Here is a 24588-nt window from a genome sequence, read left to right as displayed (position 1 = left end):
GTAGGCTACTTAACAAGACTCATTAGGCTCTTGAGTGCAGCATGTCTCTCAGTGTCTTTGTTTAACCTTGTTAAAGTATAGGAGAAGAAAAAAAAAACCTCATTAAGCCCAAAGTGCTCTTTTGATTTTATGGTTATGGATTTACTTCCTTGTAAGGTTGACGCAGGACAACAAAAGTTTAGACACAGGTGACCTTGGAGAAGATGTGATGCTTGCTCAAGCATGGTGATGTTGATTTTTTCGTCACCCATTGTTACTTTGAAATATATATAAAAAAAAGTTCTTCCCTTTAGAATTAGCATGCAGCAAGTACGGTAGAATTCCCTACGCTTCCTTCTTAGATGCATCAACATCTGAAGAAAGGATGAAAATCTCTCGTTAACTATTCTAACAGCGCATGTTTGACTTGAAACAGGCAAGGAGATGGTTGGTCGACAAAAAAAAAGAAGCAGGGTGTTAGCTGATTGGGTGTTAGCAAAAGGACCAGGAAAGGTGAGACACAAAAGTGGGAAAGTAGGCCAGGAGCTGATTGGTTGTCGTAGAGGATGTCTGGTAGGCAACAAGATTTAGGGGACACATTAGAAGCAAGAAGATTTTTAGTTACAAAAGAAGTTGATTAGCTAATGCTGATTGGCTGCAAAGTAGGTGTTGTTAATTGGCTGACATAGAAGAACCAAGGTTTAGACAAAATGCTGATTGGACAGTTCCAGAAGAAACAGGAAAATCCATGATAGGCAATTAAGGAACACAACAGTTATCCATGCATATAAGGTTACAATTCAAAAGAAAACAACCTGTTCAAAGGGCACTCGGAGCTCTGTGAAAGTCACTTGAGCACATTCCTGGGCTGTTCCTACTTAAGGTAATGGAAATTAAATGTGATTTACAAAACAGACCATGAAGGAAGCTTGATGGACTTTTCCATTCATCGGTTGTTGGACACGCAGACCGTTACGTCTGTATTTGGGCTACGTGCGAAGAATAATGCGGAAATAAGATGGACTAGTGCTTTTAGTCTGCGCACTCCTGCTGCCAACTGCGATGTGATGATGCATCAGGTGGCAACCGGCCATCTATTACACGCTGTGGTTGTACTAATAGGACCATGTTGTGTTCAGCAGTGTTAACATTTCATTGTGCATTACAACTGAAAACAGAGCTGCATTTAGCATAGCGAAATGTCAAGGTCGGACAGAAGATTTTTGCCGTATGAGGCCTTGCTGTGTTGTCTTTTCACTCCAAATACATAATAACTTGGAGCGCATTTCTGAACAATACTGTAATTCACTGGCACAGACACACTAAAATGAAATTTACACGCAATAATCACAACGGCTAATGAATGCCACCATTGTTTATGGCCTGCGTACGATGAAATTGGAGTGCGAGTGACGCGCAACTCAGTGGACGAGTGAGGGCAGGCAGATGGCATGTCGACGCTAAACCCACACGTGCCGTTACCCTACGCATGCTTGTGACCTCGCGCTTCCATCAGGCTGCCATTCTTGGGATTCCACACGTTGCTCAGAGAGGTTTGGCTGGCTACAACACGACCCCTTGAAGCGACAATGGCTTCTCGCCATTCTTTATTGTCGAACGCCTAAATCCTACTGGTGATTCCGTCGGTGCGTAGTCTGTTAGTCATTGTTTAACTTAAGGTAATGACTCCATACGTGTTATGTAAAAGCTACAGCAACAGTTCAGTAACAAAATCACTTCACTTTGATAGTATTCTACCTTTGTCAATCAAAACTGAGCATTGTATTTATAGGTACATTGAATATAAAAAGTCTACACACCCTTGTTCAAATAAATCATTAAAAAAAATTATTTCATATTAAATATATTCTGAGAGAGGAAGTAAAAATAAACAACTCAGATAAAGTAGTTGCACAAGTGCGTACCGCTTGCTAACTCTCCCTTCCAGAGCATCGTTTGCAAGAGTGTTGTTTAACCAAACACGTGTAAATAATTATAAATCCATGTCTCTCCATATGTTGCTTTGTCATGAGAACCAAAAGTGTGTCTGTCTGCGTCTTTGTTAAGTCTTCACATGCTCGCTGCTAGCGGCTGCCTGGTTACAGTCACTAAAGAGATTGCCTCGTTGTTGTCTGCATGAGTCACGGAGCTCTAGGCTCACATATGCACTGATTCTCAAACGATCGTCTGAATGGGAGTCTGAGACAAGAGCTACCACAAAATGTTTTATTATTTGGCAGCTAAACTTGATTTTAAAAATACGCTAAGGACCTTTCTTGTGAATATAAGTTTTAACAAATGCATTTTGTTTCTACTTCATAGAGCTATTTGCAGACCCAACGACATGGGTGTCAAAACAACGGCCTGACTCACAATATGTGTTGGCAGGAGTGGTGTGCATCTTAAACACTCAATATACTTGATAAAATATGTAAGGGCAAAGATGACACAAGAACTAAAACAGGGGTCTGCAACCTGCGGCTCTGGAGCCAGATGTGGCTCTTTAGTCCCCGTCCTGTGGCTGCCTTGGGATTAAAAATTTTTTTTGTAGAAATTAATATATATATATTTTTTATTATTATTATTTTGATTTTTGGGATAAAAACATTCTTTAAATGAATTAATGATTAACTTAAAAAAATGAATACATTAACATTCAAAAAATGTCAGAGTCCAAAATCTTAAATTGTCAGAAAAAGAGATGAAAGGTAGATGAATTTTTTTTTTCTTAAATACCTTAAAATGTCCAATAAGTGACCATAAAATGTCAAAAGGTAAGGAAAAAAATCCAGAAAATTACTACAAAATATCCACAAAATTGCCAAAATTGTCAGAAAATTGATAGCCAAAAAGGCAGAATTTTTTTAGAAAGATTTTTTTTAATCGATAAATGGAATGGGGAAGCGGAAAATCACTATTATGTTCGTAAAATTGCCCAAAATGTCTAGAAATTTGACAAAAAGGCAGAAAAGTCTAAAAATGGATGAAAAATGAAATATGAAAAAATTACAACCAAAAAAAAAGTAGAAGAAAATGAATCTTTAGGAGTTTGATGCTCCATTAAAAACAGTTGGGTCAAAAGTAATCCAATAATGGATCAAAAATAGACCGATACACTTTATGGGTCAATTCGACCCAATTTTCTGTGTTGTTTTATACAAAATGACCCAAGTTTTTGACCCAAGTAAAGGATCTGACCATTACTTATGAGTTGTTTTACGCTGAGAGACCCATTTCTTGACTCAGAGTTGGGTCAAATCGACCCAAGTTGAGGATTGGTCCATTTTTTCATCACAATCATCAAGTGTTTTGCGGCTCCAGACAGATTTTTGATTATTTGGCCTAAAATGGCTCTTTTAACAGGAATGGTTGCTGACCCCTGAACTAAAACACGAGCGTATTCATATTATTTGTCAGGTGGCGTGATTATTAGAGTTTCCATCCTTACCAGGGATTTGCTCTCGTCCTCGTCCTTGTAATAGAAGAGCTGGTCCCCTCGTAGAACAAACCAGCGGCTGTGCCACGTCTTGACAAAACCACCTTGCTTTCTGAGCCAACCGCACCTGATGACACCCTGCTTCCCCTGTTGGACCTCCGCCCCGGCCTGCAACCCGCCATGCTGGAGACTGCCGTGGGACTGCTCGTCCATCACGGCAACTCAAACCTGCCAAGAATACAAAATAAATATATGACATACACCCGTGTACAAGGTTGGGGATTCCTGACACAAACTACAAACTTTTCATCCAGATGAGATTCAAGTGTAAGAAAGTCAAAGCTCAGAATCTCCCACACTCAATGTAAACCCATGAACACATTGTTTCCTTGTTTAAAGCTTTACATTTGCTGAGTGACTTCTGCTTAAAGTCTGCTGACATCGGCATTAAAACCTCCGTGACTCGGGCTGAGCTGGGCTTGGTGAGAGTCCAAACAAGCCACAGGTCCAGATGACGACCAGATGCAGCAGCCCAGCAGTGCTTCCAAATTGCAGTGGCACAAGTGGAGAAAATAAAACGGCAAACAAATAAAATAATAATAAAAGTGCGGTGAGTGTTGCGACAGTGATTGCCAGATCTAAAGTGTGACCTTTTTTCCACCTCATGAATGTTGGTAGCATCCCACATATGGAGTAAATGAAAAGCATGTAACTCTGTTTTCTGTTTATCTGAAGAAATGAGGAAACTACTTGCGTTTGTTTTGTTTTTGTTTTTTTATCTGAAACCAAATTAAATATCTTCATGTTTAAGATGATTGCATTAATAAAGTTTTTTTCCTCAACAAAAGCAAAATATGTGGTTAGTGTTAGTTAGGACTGCATTTTTGTTTAGAACACACACAACATTTCTGCAGTTTTTTTGTCTTGATGTTTTTTTTGGTTGTGTTTTGAAATGTCAATCAAAGATCATACACAACATATTAAAAAGCAACCATGTTAACCACTATGCTACCACTCACACATTTATATATATATATATTTTATAAATATAGGGTATACTGTTTTTCCCATATTAGTTAACACTGTATTTTTTTTACAGTGTACATACCACAGTTGTCCATTTAAAAGCCTGTTTCTCCAAAAACCTATTGTTGGAAAAACAACATAATTATTTCGTATTATCCTACAAAATAAAAAAAATTAAAAATACAATAATAATAATAATAATAATATTTAAAAAATTGGGAGATACTTTGTTTTTGAGCGCTTAACGGTAAAATATCAGGTGTGAAAATGAAACCAACGTAACTGTGTGTCTTCCGCGGCCTTCCTTTACTAGGCACTGAAAAGCTTCTCTCCAGAACAAAAATAAACTAAAATAAAATGCTCGCTATTTGTCTTCAAACATTAAACCTCAGCTCATTGGCCTTTTTCGAGCATATTTTTTTGGCAGTGTGCAATTTGTGTCTCGTCCAAGGATGAACATAAATTCCAAGGGCTCCAGTAAAATGGCAAATAAGGGTCACACATAGTTCCAAACCATGATGTAGGTTTCTTTCTGGTAATAGATATAGCTGTCCGAATATGAAGCGATGCATATGTCTGTTGAATTATTTAATAAAGTCATTGGATATGTCTTGAGCAGCCAAGTGGGCACCAGTTTTTTCCCTAGGTGACATTGGGAATACAAATACTGATCATCTTATAAACATGAATGAAGGATAAATGAAATAAGATACCCCCGTCGTGCATTTCCTCCCTAATACATTTTGTAGATAGCTAACAACGAAGAGAAACTGTTCCAGAAATGATTCGAGCTGATTCAAGTCTTTTCCTTCTGGGAATAGTTATGCTGAGGAAAATCCAAGGACTGGCTGAGACCATGCAGATTGTTGCTGAAACTGTTCAAGCTTTTGTGAAAAGTCTACAAAAATGAAACCGTGGAATCTTCAGTGACCACAGGAAGTGGCCGTGGGGAGGAAAAGTTGTATACAAGAAGCCTTTTCCAGGCTGTGGTGTTGAAGGTGCAATTTGAAAGGGGCTAATTTGGACTCATTTTAGCCTCGTCCAGGGAGCCCTTCCGTCGCGTCTCGTTCCGTGAGAGACGACGACTGTTAGTCAGTTTGTGTGTGGCAGAGATGCCTGAGTCTGGTCTATACTCAGTTGTGGTGAGAAAATGCAATGTGTCCTTTGACGTTACAAAATGGCGTCGTGTGAGGAAGAGAAGGCCCACACAAGCTGCTCTACAAGGTAGTATCGGTTCATACAAAGGTGCTGCTTGTGTTCGATGGATATTTTGGAATAGTTCTCTTTCACAGGAAAACTTTTACTTTTTTTATGTACTGTAATGATTTTATTCTCAATAAAATGTAAACTTCTCATAAAAGACTATACAAAAAAAAGACTTTATTCCCAGCTAATTTTTTTAAAACAAAATGAAAAAATTGATCTCATATAATTACGTCATACTTGAATTTATACTTTTAAAATTCAAACTTTTTTCCTCATGAAATTCAAACTTTTTCCTCACAAAATTCAAACTTGTTCTCATAATATTAGGCCTTTACATTCAAAATACGACATCTTACGACACACTCACACGCGCGCACACACATGCACATACACATACAAAATTAAAAAAATATATTTAAAAAAAAAAATATATATATATATATATATATATAAAAAAAAGAGAGCAATAATGATGTCATGTCAAATCGGTAAAATTACTGACTGAACAATACTCTCCAGCTCTCCAGAAAAAATAAAATAAAAAAAATAAAAAAAAAATTAAAAAAATACTACATCTTTAATGCCTTGTAAAATGTGTATTTGTATCAAAACTGCGGGTATGAAAAAGTTAATTTAACAACAATGCTAACTGTGGCCTCAGATTTTTTTCCAAAGTAGAATAGTTTGGCTCAAGATCACTTATTAGCACAACTTGTACAAGAAACATGAACGTGCATTGCTTGTCAGTGCTGTAACCCCTTCAAATATCCCCCCTCCCCCTTTTGAGTCTATCTCAGTGGGGGCCCCCGTGACCCACATGTGTTAAAGACAAATATAACCCCGGTTATAGAACAGTTTGCTCCTGCTGGCGTGGAGAAGAGGCCATGCTTCTTAGCGGATGTGAAAGAGGAACTGACTTCACGTGTAAGATTTGCACAAATATCCCCAGAACAGATCCTTCACCTTGGCCAGCACATACAGTACAATTAGAGTCTTGCGTGATTTAACGTCCAATGGGAGAACCTATTACAGATTTATCGAGTTGATCCAAGATCAGTCACTATTACTGACGCTGTGAGTCATTAGATGATTGCAAGCAGCACACGATGCGATGTGAGGACTCATAAGGGTTTCAAATCCTGCAAGGGATAAATGTTAGCTTGTGTGATGAATCACATGCGGTCCCCCTCCATAGTCTACAATGCAGCCATTTGGCTATGATGCAAGCATTACTCTCTCTTCTCTATTGTCGACACTCGCTCTTCCTTTTATTCCATGCCATTTGCCACGTTGGACATTTCTGGAAAGCAGTCAGGGCACATTAATAAGCTTTACTTCCTTAAAATTGCATAACGAGAGAGATTTTTGGCCCATGTTGGGAAATCAAAAAGGTGACCTTTGTTCTGTGAACAAAAAAATATAAACAATGAAGCCAACATATCTGATCAGCGACATTTTTTTAAGTACTGTACTTGAGTTCTTAATAGTTAGTTAGTTAGTTAGTTAGTAACTGTACTCCCAATCACTGCAATAACTATTCTGACCACTGTCAGTGAAAACTGAGCATCATTATATTTATGTCAATGAGAGTAGGTTATGTTTTGGGTGCAGTTAGTTAGATTGCTAGCTAGATACCATACAAGCTATAAATTGCCCAACAAAAAAATCTAATGGTTAATCCATTCATCATGTCACCATCCTCAAACCAGGAATAGCTAGGACCAAATCAACACCAAGTCTCAAGTAAGGCAGTATCTTATCTATTGTTGATGACAACTTGAGCGCTATTGTACAGTGACAGTCCATAGCAGAACCAAACACATCAAGCTACCAATGGAACAGTCTACCTGATTCAAAATGGTGCTGCTTCAAACCAGGAAGTAGCTACTTAGCTACCAAATGGTCTGAATGTCACTATTAACAAGCCTAAATACTACTACTAATACCATTACCGCTGCCAAGCATAAAAATTAAGGCTTATATATTGATCGATTGATTGATTATATTGATTGCAGTTTTTTAGTTAGAGAGCTTGGTATTCTACTCCAGTATATAAATGGCGCCATCTGTTTATTCATGGCTGTATCATCCTCAAAGAAGATAGTAGCAAGCTACTGTAACTCAGTTGTTTTGATTGCAGATTGTTAATCAGCTAGCTAGTTTTGGGTACGCTATCCCTTAAAGGAATGGCACTGTCATTCCATTGGTAACACCTTACATTTCCCTCAAACCAACTAACCAACGGTCCAACAAACATACACAAAAATGGCACATCAGTGACACATCTGAAACATGAAGCCTATAACTCCATCCATCCATCCATCCATCCATCATCTACCGCTTATCCAGGGTCGAGGTGCGGGGTCAGCAGCTTTAGGAGGGAAGCCCAGACTTCCCTCTCCCCAGCCACTTCGACCAGCTCCTCCGACGGGATTATAAGGCGTTCCCAGGCTAGCCCGGACTTCCCTCCCCCCAGCCACTTCAATCAGCTCCTCCGACGGGATCCCAAGGTGTTCCCAGGCCAGCCGAGAGACATAGTCTCTCCAGCGTGTCCTAGGTCGTGCTCAGGGCCTCTCGCCGGTGGGACATGCCCGGAACACCTCTCCAGGGAGGCGTCCAGGAGGCATCGGAACATTCCTCTCAGCGCGGAGGAGTAGCGGCGGAGGAGTAGCGGCTTGACACTGAGTCCCTCCCGGATGACTGAGCTTCTCACCATATCTGTAAGCGAGAGCCCGGACACTCTGCGGAGGAAACTCATTTCGGCCGCTTGTATCCGGGATCTTGTTCTTTCGGTCAGGACCCACAGCTTGTCACTATAGATGAGGGTAGGAACGTAGATCGACCGGTAAATCAAGAGCTCTGCCTTTCGACTCAGCTCCTACCTCACCACAACGGACTGATACAGAGTCTGCATCACTGCAGACGCTGTACTGATCCGCCTGTCGATCTCCTGCTCCAACCCACCCTCACTCGTGAACAAGACCACAAGATACTTGAACTTCTCCACTTGGGGCAGGATCTCATCCCCTACCCGGAGAGGGCACTCCACCCTTTTCCATGGTCTCGGATTTGGAGGTGCTGATCTTCATCCCAACCGCTTCACACTCGGCTGCGAACCACTCCAGTGAGAGTTGAAGAAAACAACAGCACCACATCATCTGCAAAATGCAGAGATGCAATGTTCAGGTCACCAAACTGGACCCCCTCAACGCCTCGGCTACGCCTAGAAATTCTGTCCATAAAAGTTATGAAGAGAATCGGTGACAAAGGGCAACCTTGGCGGAGTCTAAACCTCACTGGAAACAAATTCGACTTACTCTGACATTGGTCATACAGGGACCGAACAGCCCGTATCAGCCTATGACTGCAATAATCAAAAATACGCTAACCATCCATTTGTAACATCATCTTCCAAAAACCAGGATGTAGCTCGCAAGGTAAGACTCAAGTTTGGCAGCTATATCGGACACAATGAGCAGATATGGTTTAAAAATAGTTGCTTGTTCCAAATGTTGCAGCCTGCCTAATCCCAGCTTCCCACTTTGCTGCAGTTTCCGTGCATTAACCAATAAACAGCTATCGTGGACCTGGGAACAGCCGAGTACGGCAGCTGACATGGGCAACCTGATCCCACAACTTTCCACCAGCGCAGCTTGCGAGCACTGAGCATATATTCCGGGCACTGGAGGTTCATCACATCGCATGTGCCTTCCTTTTTCATGAACATGCCAGGTGGAAGAGTGACTATTGGACCCTTATAACCCTTGCAATGAACCATGTAAATAAAAGCTACCCAGAAAAGTGGTGGGAATGTGCTAATTGATGGGGAAATTGTGCAAAGCATGTTTTACTAACTCCCAGCAGGCCCACCTAGGTCAGATGATTAAAAAAGACAAGCATGCTGATAATGTTGTACTGCAGTTTATAACAACATTGGGTAACATATTAGATAGACTTAATGAGCTCCAACACAACAGCTGTATCAATATGTGGTGGTACAGCAACAAACAAAAAAGCAATTTCATCCACAGGTGCATTGGAATGCAGAAATAAAACGCTGGAAGATGTTCAGTTGGACACAATGTGGATATCTACAAATGTGCATTTAAGCTACATGGAAGGGCCATGGTGGATTTTTTTGCTGCTTGTCAAAAGTCACTTTATTGAATGAAATAACAAATACAAAACAAATCAAACATCACAGTTTTTAAATAATATATAATGCTTATTAAAACTATCCATCCATTTTTTTTATAGTGCTCGTCCTCATTGGACTCACGGCTTAGGGGTGAGCTGAAGCCCCAAAATGACTTTAGGCGAGAGGCAGGTTACACATTAGTCGGGTTGCCAGACAATCATAGGACATATATATATATATATATATATATATATATATATATATATATGTCCCAATAAATTGCTTGTTTAAAACAAATACATTTTGAAAATTTGATTTAATTAATATAGATTTAATGATGCAACTTGATGAACAAGCAATTAGCACCTGCCTTAAAATTTTGAGGTTGTAATCTGGTTTCCATCTTTGTATGTGTTTGCCTGTTCTCCACATGCTTGCATGGGTTTTCTCCCACATTCCATAAACATGCTACTTGAAGACTCTAAATTGTCTTTAGGTGTGAATGTCTGTTAGAATACTGTATGTATATATATATATATATATATATATATATATATATACATACATACATATATACATAATTAGTGCCTCCGTGCTGTCTTTCAGTCCAGTCTTTTCCAGCCACTGGTATATACGTATATATATATATATATATATATATATATATATATATATATATATATATATACATACAATCAATACAATGCTGATTACAAAATGAAATAAAGATTGTATAAACATTTATTTTTTTTTATTAAACTTAAATTATTGGACCTGTGGGCGCAAATAAGTATGCCCCAAGGATTTCTGCCTAGCAACAAGTGGCTAATAGATACATATCAGTTTGAAAAAAAAAATCTGTTCATATAAGGGAAGTTTCGGTCCCAATTACAGTTATACATGAGATTGGTAAAAGCTCTGGTGTGTGCAGTCTGTCACTACTGCAAACTGCAACCACAATAATAAACATACTGTTACAAGAATACTTCACCGTCAATAAAATGAAATAAAGACTTATTTTTGCAAGGCAGCCTTTTTTTATTCCCACACACAAAAAGGGAACCACATCACCACCAAACACTCTTGAAACCACTCCACTAAAAACAGAGCATATCACTCACCCTTCAGATAATCAACCAGGTGTTGCTCTCTCGAATAAATCCAGTGTGGAATGACAGCCCGTGTCAACAACAAGACAACGAGGAGGAGGAGGAAGAAAAGGGAGATGACGTTCAATCTCACCGTCCCCGACTCACTCTGTGGAGAAATGTGGCCACAAGTTCAACTATCACAAGGCGTGCATGCTGAAACAGTCTCTCTCTCTCTCTTCAAGGAGGAGGAGCCCACACACACATGTGCATCTAAACACACACACACACACACACACACACACACAAGCTTACGCTGCAGCCTGACACTCGTGTAAGTCATCCCGACGTCAGCATCCATAGGGAAAAGTCTATTTTTAAAGGTATCATATAATGTACATGCGCAGCTTTTGGGTGATTTAAGGTAATCTTATTTTTAACCTGCGCAGCTTTTGTGGTATTTAAGGGAGTGAATATAGCATATGCGTGCAGCTAGACAAACATTTATGAGGTAACTCCATGGACACTTAGGTGTGAGCTCAGCTGAATACACAGCAACAGGACAAGCGCACATCTTGTTTACTTGCGAGCTGTCGGCATAGAACCGCATGCAAACCTTTCATATTGACAATCAGTAAGAATGACAGCATATTCAAGTATGTTATGAAGCTTGATTGATAGACATTAGGTCAACCATTGCATCCTAATGAGATCCCATACAAAAAAAAAATCTGCCATTACAAAGATAAAAATGTTCAGTTTTAAGAGTGCAGATTCAATAATGACTGCTCTCTTCTGATGTTTAGCCACGACCACTATCTCAGGATGGTTGGCCATCACCAGTTTGTCAGTCTGAATCTGAAAGTCCCACAGGATCTTGGCCTGGTTGTTCTGAACTACTTTTGATGGTGTCTGACATCTTGATTCTGGGACCTCGAGTCCATATTGTTTGTGTAAATGTTCCGGTACACTATTCCTGCTACCTGGTTATGCCACTGAATGTATGATTTTCTTGATTGATCTTGTGTTTAGGACCTGTTCTTCCATAATTAGTGCCTCCGTGCTGTCTTTCAGTCCAGTCTTTTCCAGCCACTGATATGTTTTCTGAATGTTGGCCACTTCTTCAACTTGTGGTATATACCATGCAGAGGCTTGTCTTTTTATGACAGTCCATCTGGCTCCTTCTCCTCACTGGGCTTCTGTTATATGAGCCATTCAAGTAAGCAGGACGTCCCTGGGGCCATCATCTTGATGTATTGTATTGTATTGTATTGTACTTGACTGCAAGACTGCATGTATTCTCAGAGGCCTGTTGATTCCTCCTGGATCGTGCCCATGATGCTCACTAGTCCATGGCCCTCTTCTTTCCGTTTTGTGTACAGCCACAGGATGCTGGACTTACGGTGGAACATTGCTTTCTTATCTTGATATCAGTGTCTTACGTCTCATACAGTGGGCAGAGTGTCAATGGCCTGACTCCTATTCTTGATGTTCAGGTGACTATTCAGGATCAAAATTAGTATGGAAACAACTCTCGGTATGATACAGTGCAGCTGTTTACTCAAGCAAACTACAACCTCAATAATACAATGTTTCCCAACCTATTTGCGGTTTGCTATCGCAAATTCACTCATTCACAATTTATTTTTTTACCTGTCCTCCATTAGTTGGTGAAAAACTTGCCTAGATCATGTTTTTGACAGTCTTCTGAGATACCACAAGATGGCACTAAAGCCCTGTCTAATACAAAATTAGTGATTTGGTGCCATCTTGTGGCATCTTGGTGATAAGCAAATTCCCCCATTCGCAATTTTTTTTATTTTTACCTGTCCTCCATTAGTTGGTGAAAATCTTGCCTAGTTGCTGTCTAATGTGTCTAAAGCCCTGTCTAATACAAAATTAGTGCTTTGGTGCCATCATGTGGCATCTTGGTGATAAGGAACTATGTTTAAGTGAGGGGAGCTGTTTCTGTCCGCCTAAAAGTGTTTGTTTCTATACAAGTATTTAAAGACCGACATTTTAATATGTGGATCTTATTAACTGGTGTATATCTACCTAATGAAGCATCCAGTGAAAGGTCACAAGAAGAAAGGGAGGATTGTTTGGGGGTGGGGGCATATGTCCACCATCATCTCTCAACACATTTAATATATTTGCAAGATGTGGAATGCGGAACATGAATTTTTTGTGACCTTGTGAATAAGAAGCTGTAAACAAAATGGAGATGCACTCAGTGACTCCCACAAAGGCCGGCTGTGAGGGTGGGCGGGCATATTGGTGGCGGGGGTCCTCACTGAGATATCGCATGAGATTAGACTGGATGAATCTTCACAGATGGCGGATATGGGAATTAAAACGGTCTCTGTGGTTCCTCTGTTCTCATGGCCCTTTAAGTGCAAGGTTTGGACCCCTGGTGACTTCTGTGAGGGTCTTCCTCAGTGGACAGGATTGGAATGCAACATACTGTATTTGCGACCTCCTCCAAAGTGCAAAAACAAGACAATTTTCTACCTTTTAATTAGTATCCAGTTCTGTAACCGAGACGGGGTGTTGGCCAGCGTATAAAGCCCCCTTATCACTGCCTTTAAACAAAAGCATAACTACAAGTATATGATGCCGTTTTGAAAAAAAACCCACTGATAGCGGAATGGGGGTACAAATTCCGACCTTCAGAGGTAGCACCACAAAGCCTGTGTGCTTCTTGTAAAAGGCTACTATTTTACATTGCCACTTTGCCATATAAACATAATCAACAAAGAATGTGGGGACAAAGTTGACCAGTCTTTTTTATGACATTGAAAAAATAATCGCATGTTTCTCAAATATCCTGCTATTTCACTATGAATGAAAACACTGTTCCATTTTTAGTCCAACAAGTGTCTACTGGAGCGGTGTCATGACCGTGGCAAGACTTCCTGTTGATATATTTGACAATAAAGAGTCTTTTTAATATCTCAATTGGCTTGTGGACTTTTATTTATTTGGAATGACTTACCTTGAATTTGTATGCATCATAGTTCGCCCCCTCACTTGACATTACAGAAGCAACTTCAGCCGCTCCTATTAAATTAAAAAAATATATATATATAAATATATGTAAACACAAACATACCACCCCCCCCCCCCCCCCACACACACACACACTTTTTTACTTCATGGGATTTCAGAGAAAAAAAGTCCACAAGTGTAAAGATTTCTTCCTCAGTGCAACACTGCCCCCATGCGGAGGCTTTTAGCATTACGCCTTCAAGTTTCTCAGAGTTAAAAAGAATGTAGTGAGGATGCCTTGTTTGTTGTCTAGCTAAAAAAAAAAGGGGGGGGGGAGGGTTAGGAAAGTGATAGTAATTATGAATAATTTCATTTGTAGTTTCACGTTCAGAGTAATCCAAATGAATTGTTCCCTATAATACTTTCTGATGTGTTTTGATAAACATCCAAATTAATAATGGACAAAGTTGCAGGGGATACATTGCTTCACCATGTCCAGCAGATAGCAGTGTTGTATTTTACATTTAACACACAATATTTATAAGCTTGTGAAATGAATATGTATACTGAATTTGCTAAGAGCCGAGAATAGATGATGGGGTATTTTGGGCTGAGCCCTACAAAATCTCAAGATCACTATTGGAGAGAAAGAAAATGTATACAAAATTTGGAAGAATTAAAAAATATATATATGAATACACCTTTATGCAATTATATAGCCTGCATATCGCCATATCCTAGCAGTTACAGTATATTATTTGTACTTCTTCTTTTTTCATCCTGTCTTGTCTGGGCTTACGTTATTTTACTTTAACTCCATAATATATCTTGTCTTGCTTTATTAATTAATTTAATTTAAATAATTTACTATGTTTGTTTGCTCTGACTACTCTTAAAACTGACCAAAGGGAGCCTACTAGTCAAGCCCCCTTGCGGGTTTTTGGGGTTTCCGTGGCATGACTATTATTTTTTTATAACTTCATTTGTTTTGTTGTGTTTATATGTATTTTTAATATATGCCTAAATAAATGAAATGAAAATTGTGTTTTATCTCAAATCTTACCTTATCTTGCAGTCTTAATGAATCATTTTATTTTCTTTCATTGTACAGTAGTTCCTTTATTTAACCTTAAAGTACCTTGCCTAATCCAATCCATTTGATTTAATATTTGAATTTTTACATTTTATTTTATTTCATTAGGTTAAGTAATACTTGATGACGTTTTATACAATCTTGTTTTACATCATTTTATGCAATTTTATTTTATTTTCTCCCGTTTTGTTTTGTCTTGCGTAATTTATTTTTTAATGTATTACTTTTTTTATTTGTTTAATTTTATATTATCTATCCTCGATTGTCTCGTCATGTTATTTTTTTAAATCTAATTTTCGTTATTTTCATTCTCTCTAATCTTATCCTATCTTGATTTTTCTTTATTTTCATTATTTTATTGGTTTTATATTTTAATTAGATTTTTTATTTTACTTTCATTTAATCTTCTTATCCCACATTGTGTCAGTCTAATTTCTAATTTCCTTTCCTTCTAGTTATCTTGAATTGACTCATCTTTACTTTATTTTATCTCATTTTACTTTACTTTATTTGCCGGACAAATCAAAGGACGAGGCCAAAGGGTCCACTAATGAGAACAAACGCATGTTCTCATAATAGTGTTTGCTGCTGGTATAAACAGCCTGCGGAGGCGGAGCCGGACTGTAAATAGCAGGACATGTATTTGCAGTAAATCAGTGTTATTTACACCTTTTGTTTCAGCACGGGCGGCAGTGTGACGTGCTCGGGGAGTCACATAAAGGGTATTTCTCACCAACGCTTTCCTGTTATTTTCCTTCCTTGTTAGGCTCCTTTTGTTTGTTTGGATGCGAGGCCTCGGTCCGTCGCCTCTCAGGGGAATGGAGGGGAACGTTACGAAAGCTTCCACATTGCTTCTATGTACCTGCAAGCATATTTGACACCTTTACTTACTTTGACTTAAAGGACAAAAATGAAGAAACACAATGCTACCTTGACTCACAAATGAGCCGACTTACGAGTTCTTTGGCATACAAGTTGTGGTGTGGACGATTTTTGGTTTTGAGTTTAAGTGAAAATATTAATTTACTTAGATGTAGCTGTGGTGTACAAGCAGCAGTTTGGTGACTATTGAACAGTTCTTCACAAAAGAGGGCAAGTGCTTGCTTTATGCTGTTTATCAGTGTTTAAAGTAACGCTTACTGTAAAACTAAACATAAAACAAACATGCAATGCAAAACACCATAGATAGGCTTTTATATTATGTAATATTTTTTAATGGGCGTGTTGTTGTTGTTTTTTTGCTCTCAATCCCACCCTCCATTTTTTGTGGAAAATGCATGTTGATTGTTTATCAGCATTTTTTTTTATAGAGTTTCTTGGTTTAAAAAAAATTATAAATTAAATGTGGTTTAGCCAAAATCAGTATTGACTACATACATCATAAATATTTAAGTTAAACATTTATGACACACGATTGTCTGTCCTGTTTTCCGACCAGAACGTGGAAGAAAAATAACACACCTCGCACCACATAACAATCACGCAAGATAATCTTTTAGCGACATCCAATACTCAAATCTTTGTTGACTTTGATCCAAAAGAGAATAAAATGCTCAATTTCGCCAGATTGTCAGTAGGGGAAGTCAACTAAAAAAGTTCCTTTCAATAATATGTTCAATGTATGGAGACCCTAAGGTGACATAGTCGGGGAAAATAAGTACTTTGCGTTCCCTCGCAAAAAAACTTTGCGTTCCCTTGCAAAGATTGCGAAATAAGACAAAAATTGTGTTCCCTCGCAAAAACGTTTGTGTTCTCTTTGCAAATATTGCGAGATAACGCTTTTTTTTTTTTTGTGAGAGATTGCAATTTTTTTTAAGCAAGTTGATTTACCTTTTCTTTAAATGAGTTGATGTACAGTTTTGCGTCCTCTCACAAAGAAAAAAGCGTTATCTCGCAATCTTTCAGAGGAAACGCAAACGGTTTCGCGAGGTAACGCAATCTTTGTCTTATTTCGCAATCTTTGCGAGGGAACGCAAAGTTTTTTTGCGAGGGAACGCAAAGTACTTATTTTCCCCGACTATGTCACCTTAGGGGCTCCATACATTGAACATATTATTGAAAGGAACTTTTTTAGTTGACTACGCCTTCTGCCCCACTAATATGTTATTTTCAGTCAACAACAAGTGGCAAAATGGCTGCGCCCTGAGATGGATAAGAACAGGTGGATTTTGCTGCTTAATTCATATTCCATAAATGCAACATTAATCAGAATACTGTGTTTACACTAGTGGGGGCACATAGAACATAGCAAAGACAATTTAAGACAAACTCAAACCCTTGACATCGACTCTCAAAGTTTCGTATGACCTTACAGGCCGATTTTTGGAATCCATCTTTGGAGGCTCTATTGTTTTCTTCTTCCGCTAATGTATATGTGTCACAAAAAGTCAAATAAAAAGCACATGATATCTTGTGATGTTCGCTTAATTGAGGTCTAATTACTTGCATGACATCCAAGTCCAACTACTTTAGTGTGACTTTCGAGGTGTAAAATAGGGTTAAATTCCCAAATTGAATGGCTGTCAAACACGTAATTGAAAGTGAGCAGGAAGGTGTTTGTGGAGTATCACCTGGACTTTTATAAGTATTTACAGAAACAGTATAACAACACACTTTGTTGGCCCAATTGGCTATCATCAGCTAAAACACTTTTTGAGTTAATTTATTTAGATGTTCACTGATTTGAAGACTTCCTAAAATTGTTATAGTAACCCAAATTTGTTTTGAATTAACTCTATTTCATTGATGGGAGAAGTCATTGAACATGTCCTTTCGTGACTCCAACGGGCAAAGGACAGGACCATTTTTGGTGTTTGCGTGTGTGTGTGTGTGTCTGTGTGTGTGCGCGTGTGACAAAAATTCCTAGCTTTTTCGGAGTGTCACTCGCTCTTGAATTCCCGGCCTGGGCAGACACAACAACAACAGGAAGAAGGGCCATTTTCACAGGTGTCAGGAAGTGCAGGAAATAAACACGCCGAATGCGGCACAAACATTTTTGTGTACGTGTTTAAAGAGTCTGAGGTGAGGCTTTCAACACCGTCGTGGGATTCCATAGCGTTTTGAACTTTTGGGATATACTGCGAAATTGGGAATAGACAGTGAAGAAAATATACTGTGAATATTTAATATGTTGTCATGCTGTAATATTGATTACAGATACTCATCTTAAACAACCTACTGTATATAGAAACAGTTATTGTCATATATTTGATATCTTACTTCATAAGTTACACCTGCACTTTTAGAATATTTTTAACATTAAATATTACAGTTTCTAATATTTTCATATATGTAATAGCAGTTCAATATTTAGTGACATTTTAGAACAAATTATATCAGTATTAATATATATATATTTTTAAAAACCCTTTCTAAGATTTTAGACATATTATTGCATATTATAAAACAATGTTTTATTCAGCTACTTCAAATAGAGCAAAATTATCAGCCCAAGAAAAAAAGAAGCACTTTTAACCTAAATTAAAAAATAAATAAATCACATTTTGGGTTGATTTAACTTATGTTGGCAGCTTATTCAATTTGTGTTCAGTATAACTGCTAAATACTGCTTCACCATGTTTGCTTCAAATTCTAAGCTTCACAGTTTGATTTGAGTGTGCATATCTCAGAGCACAGATATAGTATTAGTATTTCTTCAGTGTATTCTTGTCCTAAAACAAATATTGATATATAGACCAGAAGCTTCAAAGTCTATTCTATAGCAAGAGAAAACCTTTAAAATCTATTCTACATCTGATTTGGAACCAGTGTAAAGCGTTTAAGACTGGAGTAATATGCTCTGATCTATTTGTTCCGGTCAGAACCTGAGCTGCAGCATTCGAAATGAGCTGCAGGTGTTTGACTCTTTGACTGCCAGACGTTTTCAGAAAAGGGATGCCGTGGGTGCCAGCCGATTTAAGCATTTTGACTGATCTTTCAAGGTCCACAGAAAAGTATGTGTTTGGACTATGGAAACACACATACTACCAAATGAAAGATTGGACTCTCATCTTTCATCAGAAAAAAAAAAAGTTTGTTTCTGCCTTATTCCGTTTTTGAGTAATCAACAATAGAAAATGGTTAGTTTCACCTCTGTTTTGAAAAAAAAACCCCCGTCTTTTAACGTCTTAGGCACTCCTCCATAGGATTTTACTAAACGTTATTTAACGTTTTTGGCAGTCAAAGAGTTGCTCTCAGTTACAATAATCAAGTCTACTTGAGATAAAAGCACGGATAAGCAGCATTTGGTCTGCTTGTAACATAAAACCCCTTCACTCTGGATGGTTTCAGCTGGTAGACGGCTGTTTTGGTGACTGATTTGATATGACTGCTAAAAATCTGATTACAATCTATTAGCACATAAGGTTTTGGACTAGTTTTTTGTTAATAACAAATGACTATGTGTTCATCTTTTCTTTACTGACAAAAACAATAACCACTGTGTTGCTGAGGATTAATTGAAGGAAATTAAACTGTCATTTGGTAAAACTATAAATATTGCTGTGGGTCATCTGCATAGACAAAGTCAACTTTATACTGTGCTGTATACTGTAGCTCTTAATTACAAAAGAATCTCAAAGGGCTTCACAATCCCACTGTTAACAAGCAGATAGCTATCTGCATAGACAGTCAACTCAAAAATCTGAAAAATCTGACCCTATACTGTAGGTAGCAAGGCCAATGCATATACAACCTAAACAAAAGGGGCCCAAGAACGGACCCTTGAGGGACTCAAATGTCATTATAGTCTTTGGATCAGATTTTAAAATGTCAAATTTTACAAGATAACTCATCCGGTAGAACATGAACCATTCAAGGCCTATTCCAATGTGTCTTATTCAAGTTTCTTAACTGTTAAACAGTATATTTTGGTCTACAGTACCAAATGTTTTCTTCTCGAATCAAATATTAGCCTACATAAAAATACAACAGTTTTGCTGCAGCAGAAGACACTTCCAGAAACAGGTTAACAAACAACGCTCGTTGATCACTTTGGATTTAATTGTAAGACCATTCTTTACATTTTGTTATATTTTATACAGTACACAGTAGAGATGATGGATATGAAAAATGATACATCCTCTTCTCTCACTTGAAGGCATACTATACATTTGGAGAATCAAGAGTAAAAAGATGATATCAACCATATAAATAAAATCAACATGCAGTCAAGAATATGATAATAAAATAAGCCCTGTCTGTTCTTATAAGTTAATGCTACATTCCCACTGACTGAGTAAATGACTGAAAGACTGTATTGAATGCAGTGGTCAGCGAGGGTTGAGCCGCTTGGAAGCGTTGGATGTATTTGCTGCCGGTTGGTCCGAGTACTGAACCTCTCCCGAACCCTCGTCTCCACTTTGAGGCTCCATCTTGAGCTTGCCGGCCAATTTGGCGAAGAACCGGAGGGTGAGACATGCGCCTGTCTCCCTGTCACACAGGCCGCCGCCTTTGCAGCTGCAAGTTTTACGGCACTCCATGCCATAGGTGCCAAAGTGGCAGTCTGAAAGGAGACAAAACAAATAGCACTAAGTTAATTACTTATTTTAAAACCCCAAATAATCCACGTAACTATAAAATTCACCTGTACTAAGCTGGATCAACAAGTGATGATTTGTACACCATTGCAACCTATATCATGCAATATTGTTAAATCAACATTTTACCATTTTATATTCAAATACCGTATACTTATTCTATTATTTTGCTATATATTTTGATACAAATATTAGAAGCAGTTTCTAATACTATGCAATTTAGTTTTAGAATACAATATTTTTTATTAAAACATTCTAAACTGTAATAATTTTTTTATTATAATAATATATAGATTTTTTAAGTTCATAATATTATATTTTTAAACAAATAATTTCAATAAAAGTTTTTCATTACTTTAATATTTTTAAATACAAATATTTGGATTCAGTGTAATATTTTAGGACAACTAAGTAGTTTCTTGTATCAAGAGTAAAACATTTTGATTACAATATTAGGAGCATTTAAAAAAAACTAATTTGGATATTTTTAATTACACATTTTTAATTATAAAATAACAAAAACAATCAACTGGAACATAAAAAAAATGTCTATAATATTTCCTAGAATATTTTACATAAAATTGAAACAGTTTGTTCTGATCAAATACAGTTGGAAATGTTCTTATCAAATACAGTTGGAATAAAATATTGAATATAGTAGTTGAAATGCAGAATGTTGTTTTGTAATATTTGATACAATTTGGGGCATTAATATAGGAAAACCCATTTCTAATATTTGAAATCAATATATTTAAAATTTGTTTAATATTTGACAGTTCTATTACTTGTTTTTAGATTTTTTTTAATATTAGAAATTATATTTTTTTTATCAGAGATACAGAGATTTAGGTTTTAATATTAGAAGCAGTTTCTAATACAATATTTGTTCTGTAATAAAATATTAGAAAGAGATTTTGTAGTTTATAGTCTCTCACCTGCAGTCATAAAATGTTAAGGAAAAAAACTAAGCATTATCTTTTGTATAGGCAGATGATTTTTAAAACTAATTCTCACTTAATTATATAGCCTACATGTCGATAATAATGTCTCATGTGCGTATTTACATAAAGTTACGGGGATAAGGGGAGTGCGTCTAACTTCAGAACAACAAAATCAAATTGTGAGATCAACAACATATCCTGCAGTATTTTGGTGCAACGTGTCCCATGAGTTAAACGTTACCTTTGCACACGCCGTATTCATCCCCATAGTCGTCCTCGTCCTTGTAGAACTCGCAGAAGAGGCCCGGTCCGCACTTGACGCCGTGCATGCCAGACACGGTGCGGTAACAGTGCTCCCCTCGGCCGGCGGCGCACACCCGGCAGCAGCCGCAATCGTCCAGCACGGTGCGCGCGCAGCCGAGCGTGGGGCCGCAGCGCCCCGCGTCGCACCTGTCCGGACAGTTGACGGCGTACTTGGCACCGGAGCCCCACGCCTGGGCTGCAGCGCCATAGGCACCGTGGGCGAGCAGCGAGGATAGCGCTACCGTGACTAGCAGCAGAGACATGGCTGGCGAGGAGGAAGAGGATGGTGGTGCTGATGATGAGAAGCTGCTGTGGTGGAGGAGCGCCTCTGCGAGGGACTGGAGTGGGAGTGAGGAGGCGAGCATCAGCCAGAGCTGCTTTTCACCCAACAAGTTTGTTTTGCACTTCGCTCTCGTCAATTTCCTCATTCCGCTCCTTTTTTTAGAGATCCGGCGTGGAAGTGCATGGGATTAGCGCCGAGCCGCCATCCAGGAACTGCAATCCACGTGACCTCATGCCACAAGTTATCTTTGCTTTGTTTTGTGGGAGACCAAGGCACCGCGCTGACATCGGTCCCGCTTGCCACTGACTACCTTTATACTAGAGGGCGCTGTTTTCCAGGTCCTGGGGCAAAATTTGGAAATGGGCAAAATTTCAAGAGTGAAAACGGATGTTTTCCCCCAGGGATGGCGCTACACTGGTGCTAAGAGTGGTTCTAGCTTTCTCAGAAATTGTTGTAGCTCCAGTTAGCCCCTCCAGCATTTCATTAGATATTATTATTTTTATTTACAATAAGCCCCCCTAGTCCAAACACGGTGTTATGATGAATATTGCGTTTGTGGAATATGAATTAAGCAGCAAAATCCACCCGTTTTTAGCTATCTCAGAGGGTGGCCACTTTGCCACTTGCTGTTGACTGAAAATAACATCAGAGTTGCTCAGGACTCAAGTAAGACCAATCATGGCTTGTTTACGAACATCACATGGCCTAACTCAGAAAACAAGTGCGCCGTGTTTGGTTGTTACCCACTGATCTGCATATATGACTGGATTGCCGAAAGGCCAAGACTTTTGAAGCCGCGAGGCCGCCATATTGCTCCTCTCAAAAAACGTTTCTCAGCATACTACCCTATACATTTACAGTATCAAAATTGGAGAACATTTGAGACAGTACTTAGTAGAAACAGCATGATTTATGATATTTTAAATTTGTTAAAAAATAAACAAGAGGACTTCAGACATTTTACAACTTGCCTTAAATACATGTAAACAAAAATATAAATGATATGCTTAATTATGTTTACATGAGGAAACTTGTATATTTTTATTAAAGAATTATAACTGTAATTCAACAAAAGATGCCTCAGCCAAATCTAATATTGGGGTCTAGAACTGAGCAATAAAAGAAAAAGGGGGTCTTCAAAGCAGCACATACCTCCACTTGTTATTTTATTTATTTATTTATTTTTTTTTACTTGTTAGAAATAGTGACCACCCCGCCAAAAATCACACCCTCCATCCCCCGGCCCTATTCTAACTGCCTACGAGCTGTATATATCTAATCTGTACGTATGCCGTATAGTTTATATAGTTGTTTGCTTGCGAGATGGGAGGAGCAAAATGGCCGTCCTGTGACTTCACTGGCTTGCAAGGGCGTGTATGGGCTAACGGTAACCGCTAAGGCCTATGAGCTATCCAGTCATATATTCAGATCAGTGTTGTTACCTAAACAACTGTGACGTCATTTTCAGTTGACAGCAGGTGGCAAAGAGGCCGCCCCCAGAGATGGGGAAACCCATGTGTTTTTTTTAGTTTTACAAGTCAATTTATATATATATATATATATATATATATATATATATATATATATATATATATATATATATATATATATATATATATATATATATATAGATAGATAGATAGATAAAGTAGTAGTAGTAGTAGTAGTAGTATTACACAAGATATCAAAATAATGTTGGCAATATTTTAAAGGGATTTTAAAGAGGTATTATTTATTTATTCATCTATCTATTTATTTATTTCGGTAGACCTCACCCTAATTCTTATTTCTGTATGCACAACTTGAGTGACATTTTTATTTGGTAACGGGTGGAGAGTTTGTCGAATGCAAAACAGCCACATCCTTGCGCCATTATTTAAACACAACGTAGTGAATTATCAGTTTCACAATCTTAAAATAAAATATTAACAAACTAACCAGCAAAATTGTGATGATGGTGATTGATGACGATGATTGACGAGGACGAGACGGCGTTCGACACTTGTGAGACACAAGATGGCGGTAAGGTAGACATCCGACGCCGGCCGCCTTCAGCTGATACAGCCCCAGAAGAAGAAGAGAAGGAGGCGAGGGAGGAGGAGGGAGAAGCCGGGGCATGATATTTTTGTCCGAATAGGAGCTCCCTCTGACGGGACAGGTTACGCTGACGACCCGCCGGAGGTGCTCCCGAGCCAGCAAACTTGTCAGCGGCTTCAAGCTTTCAAACGCCCTAAATGTGTTGAAGCTAACATACATGTCAACGCTTGTTGTTCGCCATCGTCACACGCCCGTCTGGACGTCAGCGAGCAGCGGGGCTTGTTTTGCCGCCAGCTGTCACCCAGCCACTGAGCCGAGTGGGGGGGCTTGTTTGGCTCACCCTGACAGACGCAGTGTAGCCAGCCCTGCCCCGCGTTAGCTCACTCGGAGGAACCGGTGGAGCTCGGACTGCGGTTAAGGTGTTATCCATTGTGTAGGTGAGTCGCCGCAATGTCACCGCCGGTGTGTGATGTTCTCTCCTCCGGAAGGGGCTGGGTCATGTCTTGCTAATAAAGGGGACCATCAAGTCGGCT

The 24588-nt window shown here is 38.6% G+C and overlaps 3 protein-coding genes across 7 annotated transcripts in view; 1 reads left to right on the top strand and 2 right to left on the bottom strand.

Annotated features, from left to right (window-relative positions):
• arhgap24 (Rho GTPase activating protein 24) overlaps nucleotides 1-24087 on the bottom strand; it is a 56488-nt gene extending 32401 nt beyond the window's left edge. The window contains exons 1-5 of one of the 2 annotated variants that reach the window (XM_077585449.1): nucleotides 23957-24087; nucleotides 15688-15816; nucleotides 13869-13933; nucleotides 10907-11042; nucleotides 3428-3643 (exon numbers count right to left, since the gene is read on the bottom strand). In XM_077585449.1, coding sequence (XP_077441575.1) covers nucleotides 3428-3628 — 201 coding nt within the window. In that variant the 5' untranslated portion in view covers nucleotides 3629-3643; nucleotides 10907-11042; nucleotides 13869-13933; nucleotides 15688-15816; nucleotides 23957-24087. Of the gene's footprint in view, nucleotides 1-3427; nucleotides 3644-10906; nucleotides 11043-13868; nucleotides 13989-15687; nucleotides 15817-23956 lie in introns of those variants that run through there. The other variant, XM_077585450.1, reaches the window with a different exon arrangement.
• On the bottom strand, nucleotides 19934-24518 carry esm1 (endothelial cell-specific molecule 1). 2 transcript variants are annotated; one of them, XM_077585454.1, is made up of 3 exons: nucleotides 23957-24518; nucleotides 21674-22073; nucleotides 19934-20457 (listed from the first exon to the last, which is right to left on the bottom strand). In XM_077585454.1, the coding sequence occupies exons 1-3, from the start codon at nucleotides 24272-24274 to the stop codon at nucleotides 20225-20227; spliced, it is 951 nt and encodes a 316-aa protein (XP_077441580.1). In that variant the 5' UTR covers nucleotides 24275-24518; the 3' UTR covers nucleotides 19934-20224. The 2 variants fall into 2 exon arrangements, with proteins under 2 accessions (XP_077441580.1, XP_077441581.1); XM_077585455.1 differs by having other exon boundaries at nucleotides 21674-22359; nucleotides 23957-24069.
• LOC144063680 (putative E3 ubiquitin-protein ligase HERC1) overlaps nucleotides 24033-24588 on the top strand; it is a 50238-nt gene continuing 49682 nt past the window's right edge. For 2 of the 3 annotated variants that reach the window (XM_077585448.1, XM_077585446.1), the window contains exon 1: nucleotides 24033-24492. The gene's annotated coding sequence lies outside the window, so the exon portion shown is untranslated. The remainder of the gene's footprint in view (nucleotides 24493-24588) is intronic. The other variant, XM_077585447.1, reaches the window with a different exon arrangement.

Source organism: Vanacampus margaritifer, chromosome 14 (genome assembly GCF_051991255.1).
Source record: "Vanacampus margaritifer isolate UIUO_Vmar chromosome 14, RoL_Vmar_1.0, whole genome shotgun sequence".
Classification (NCBI taxonomy): domain Eukaryota; kingdom Metazoa; phylum Chordata; class Actinopteri; order Syngnathiformes; family Syngnathidae; genus Vanacampus; species Vanacampus margaritifer.
This window is presented reverse-complemented; position numbering and strand designations above follow the sequence as displayed.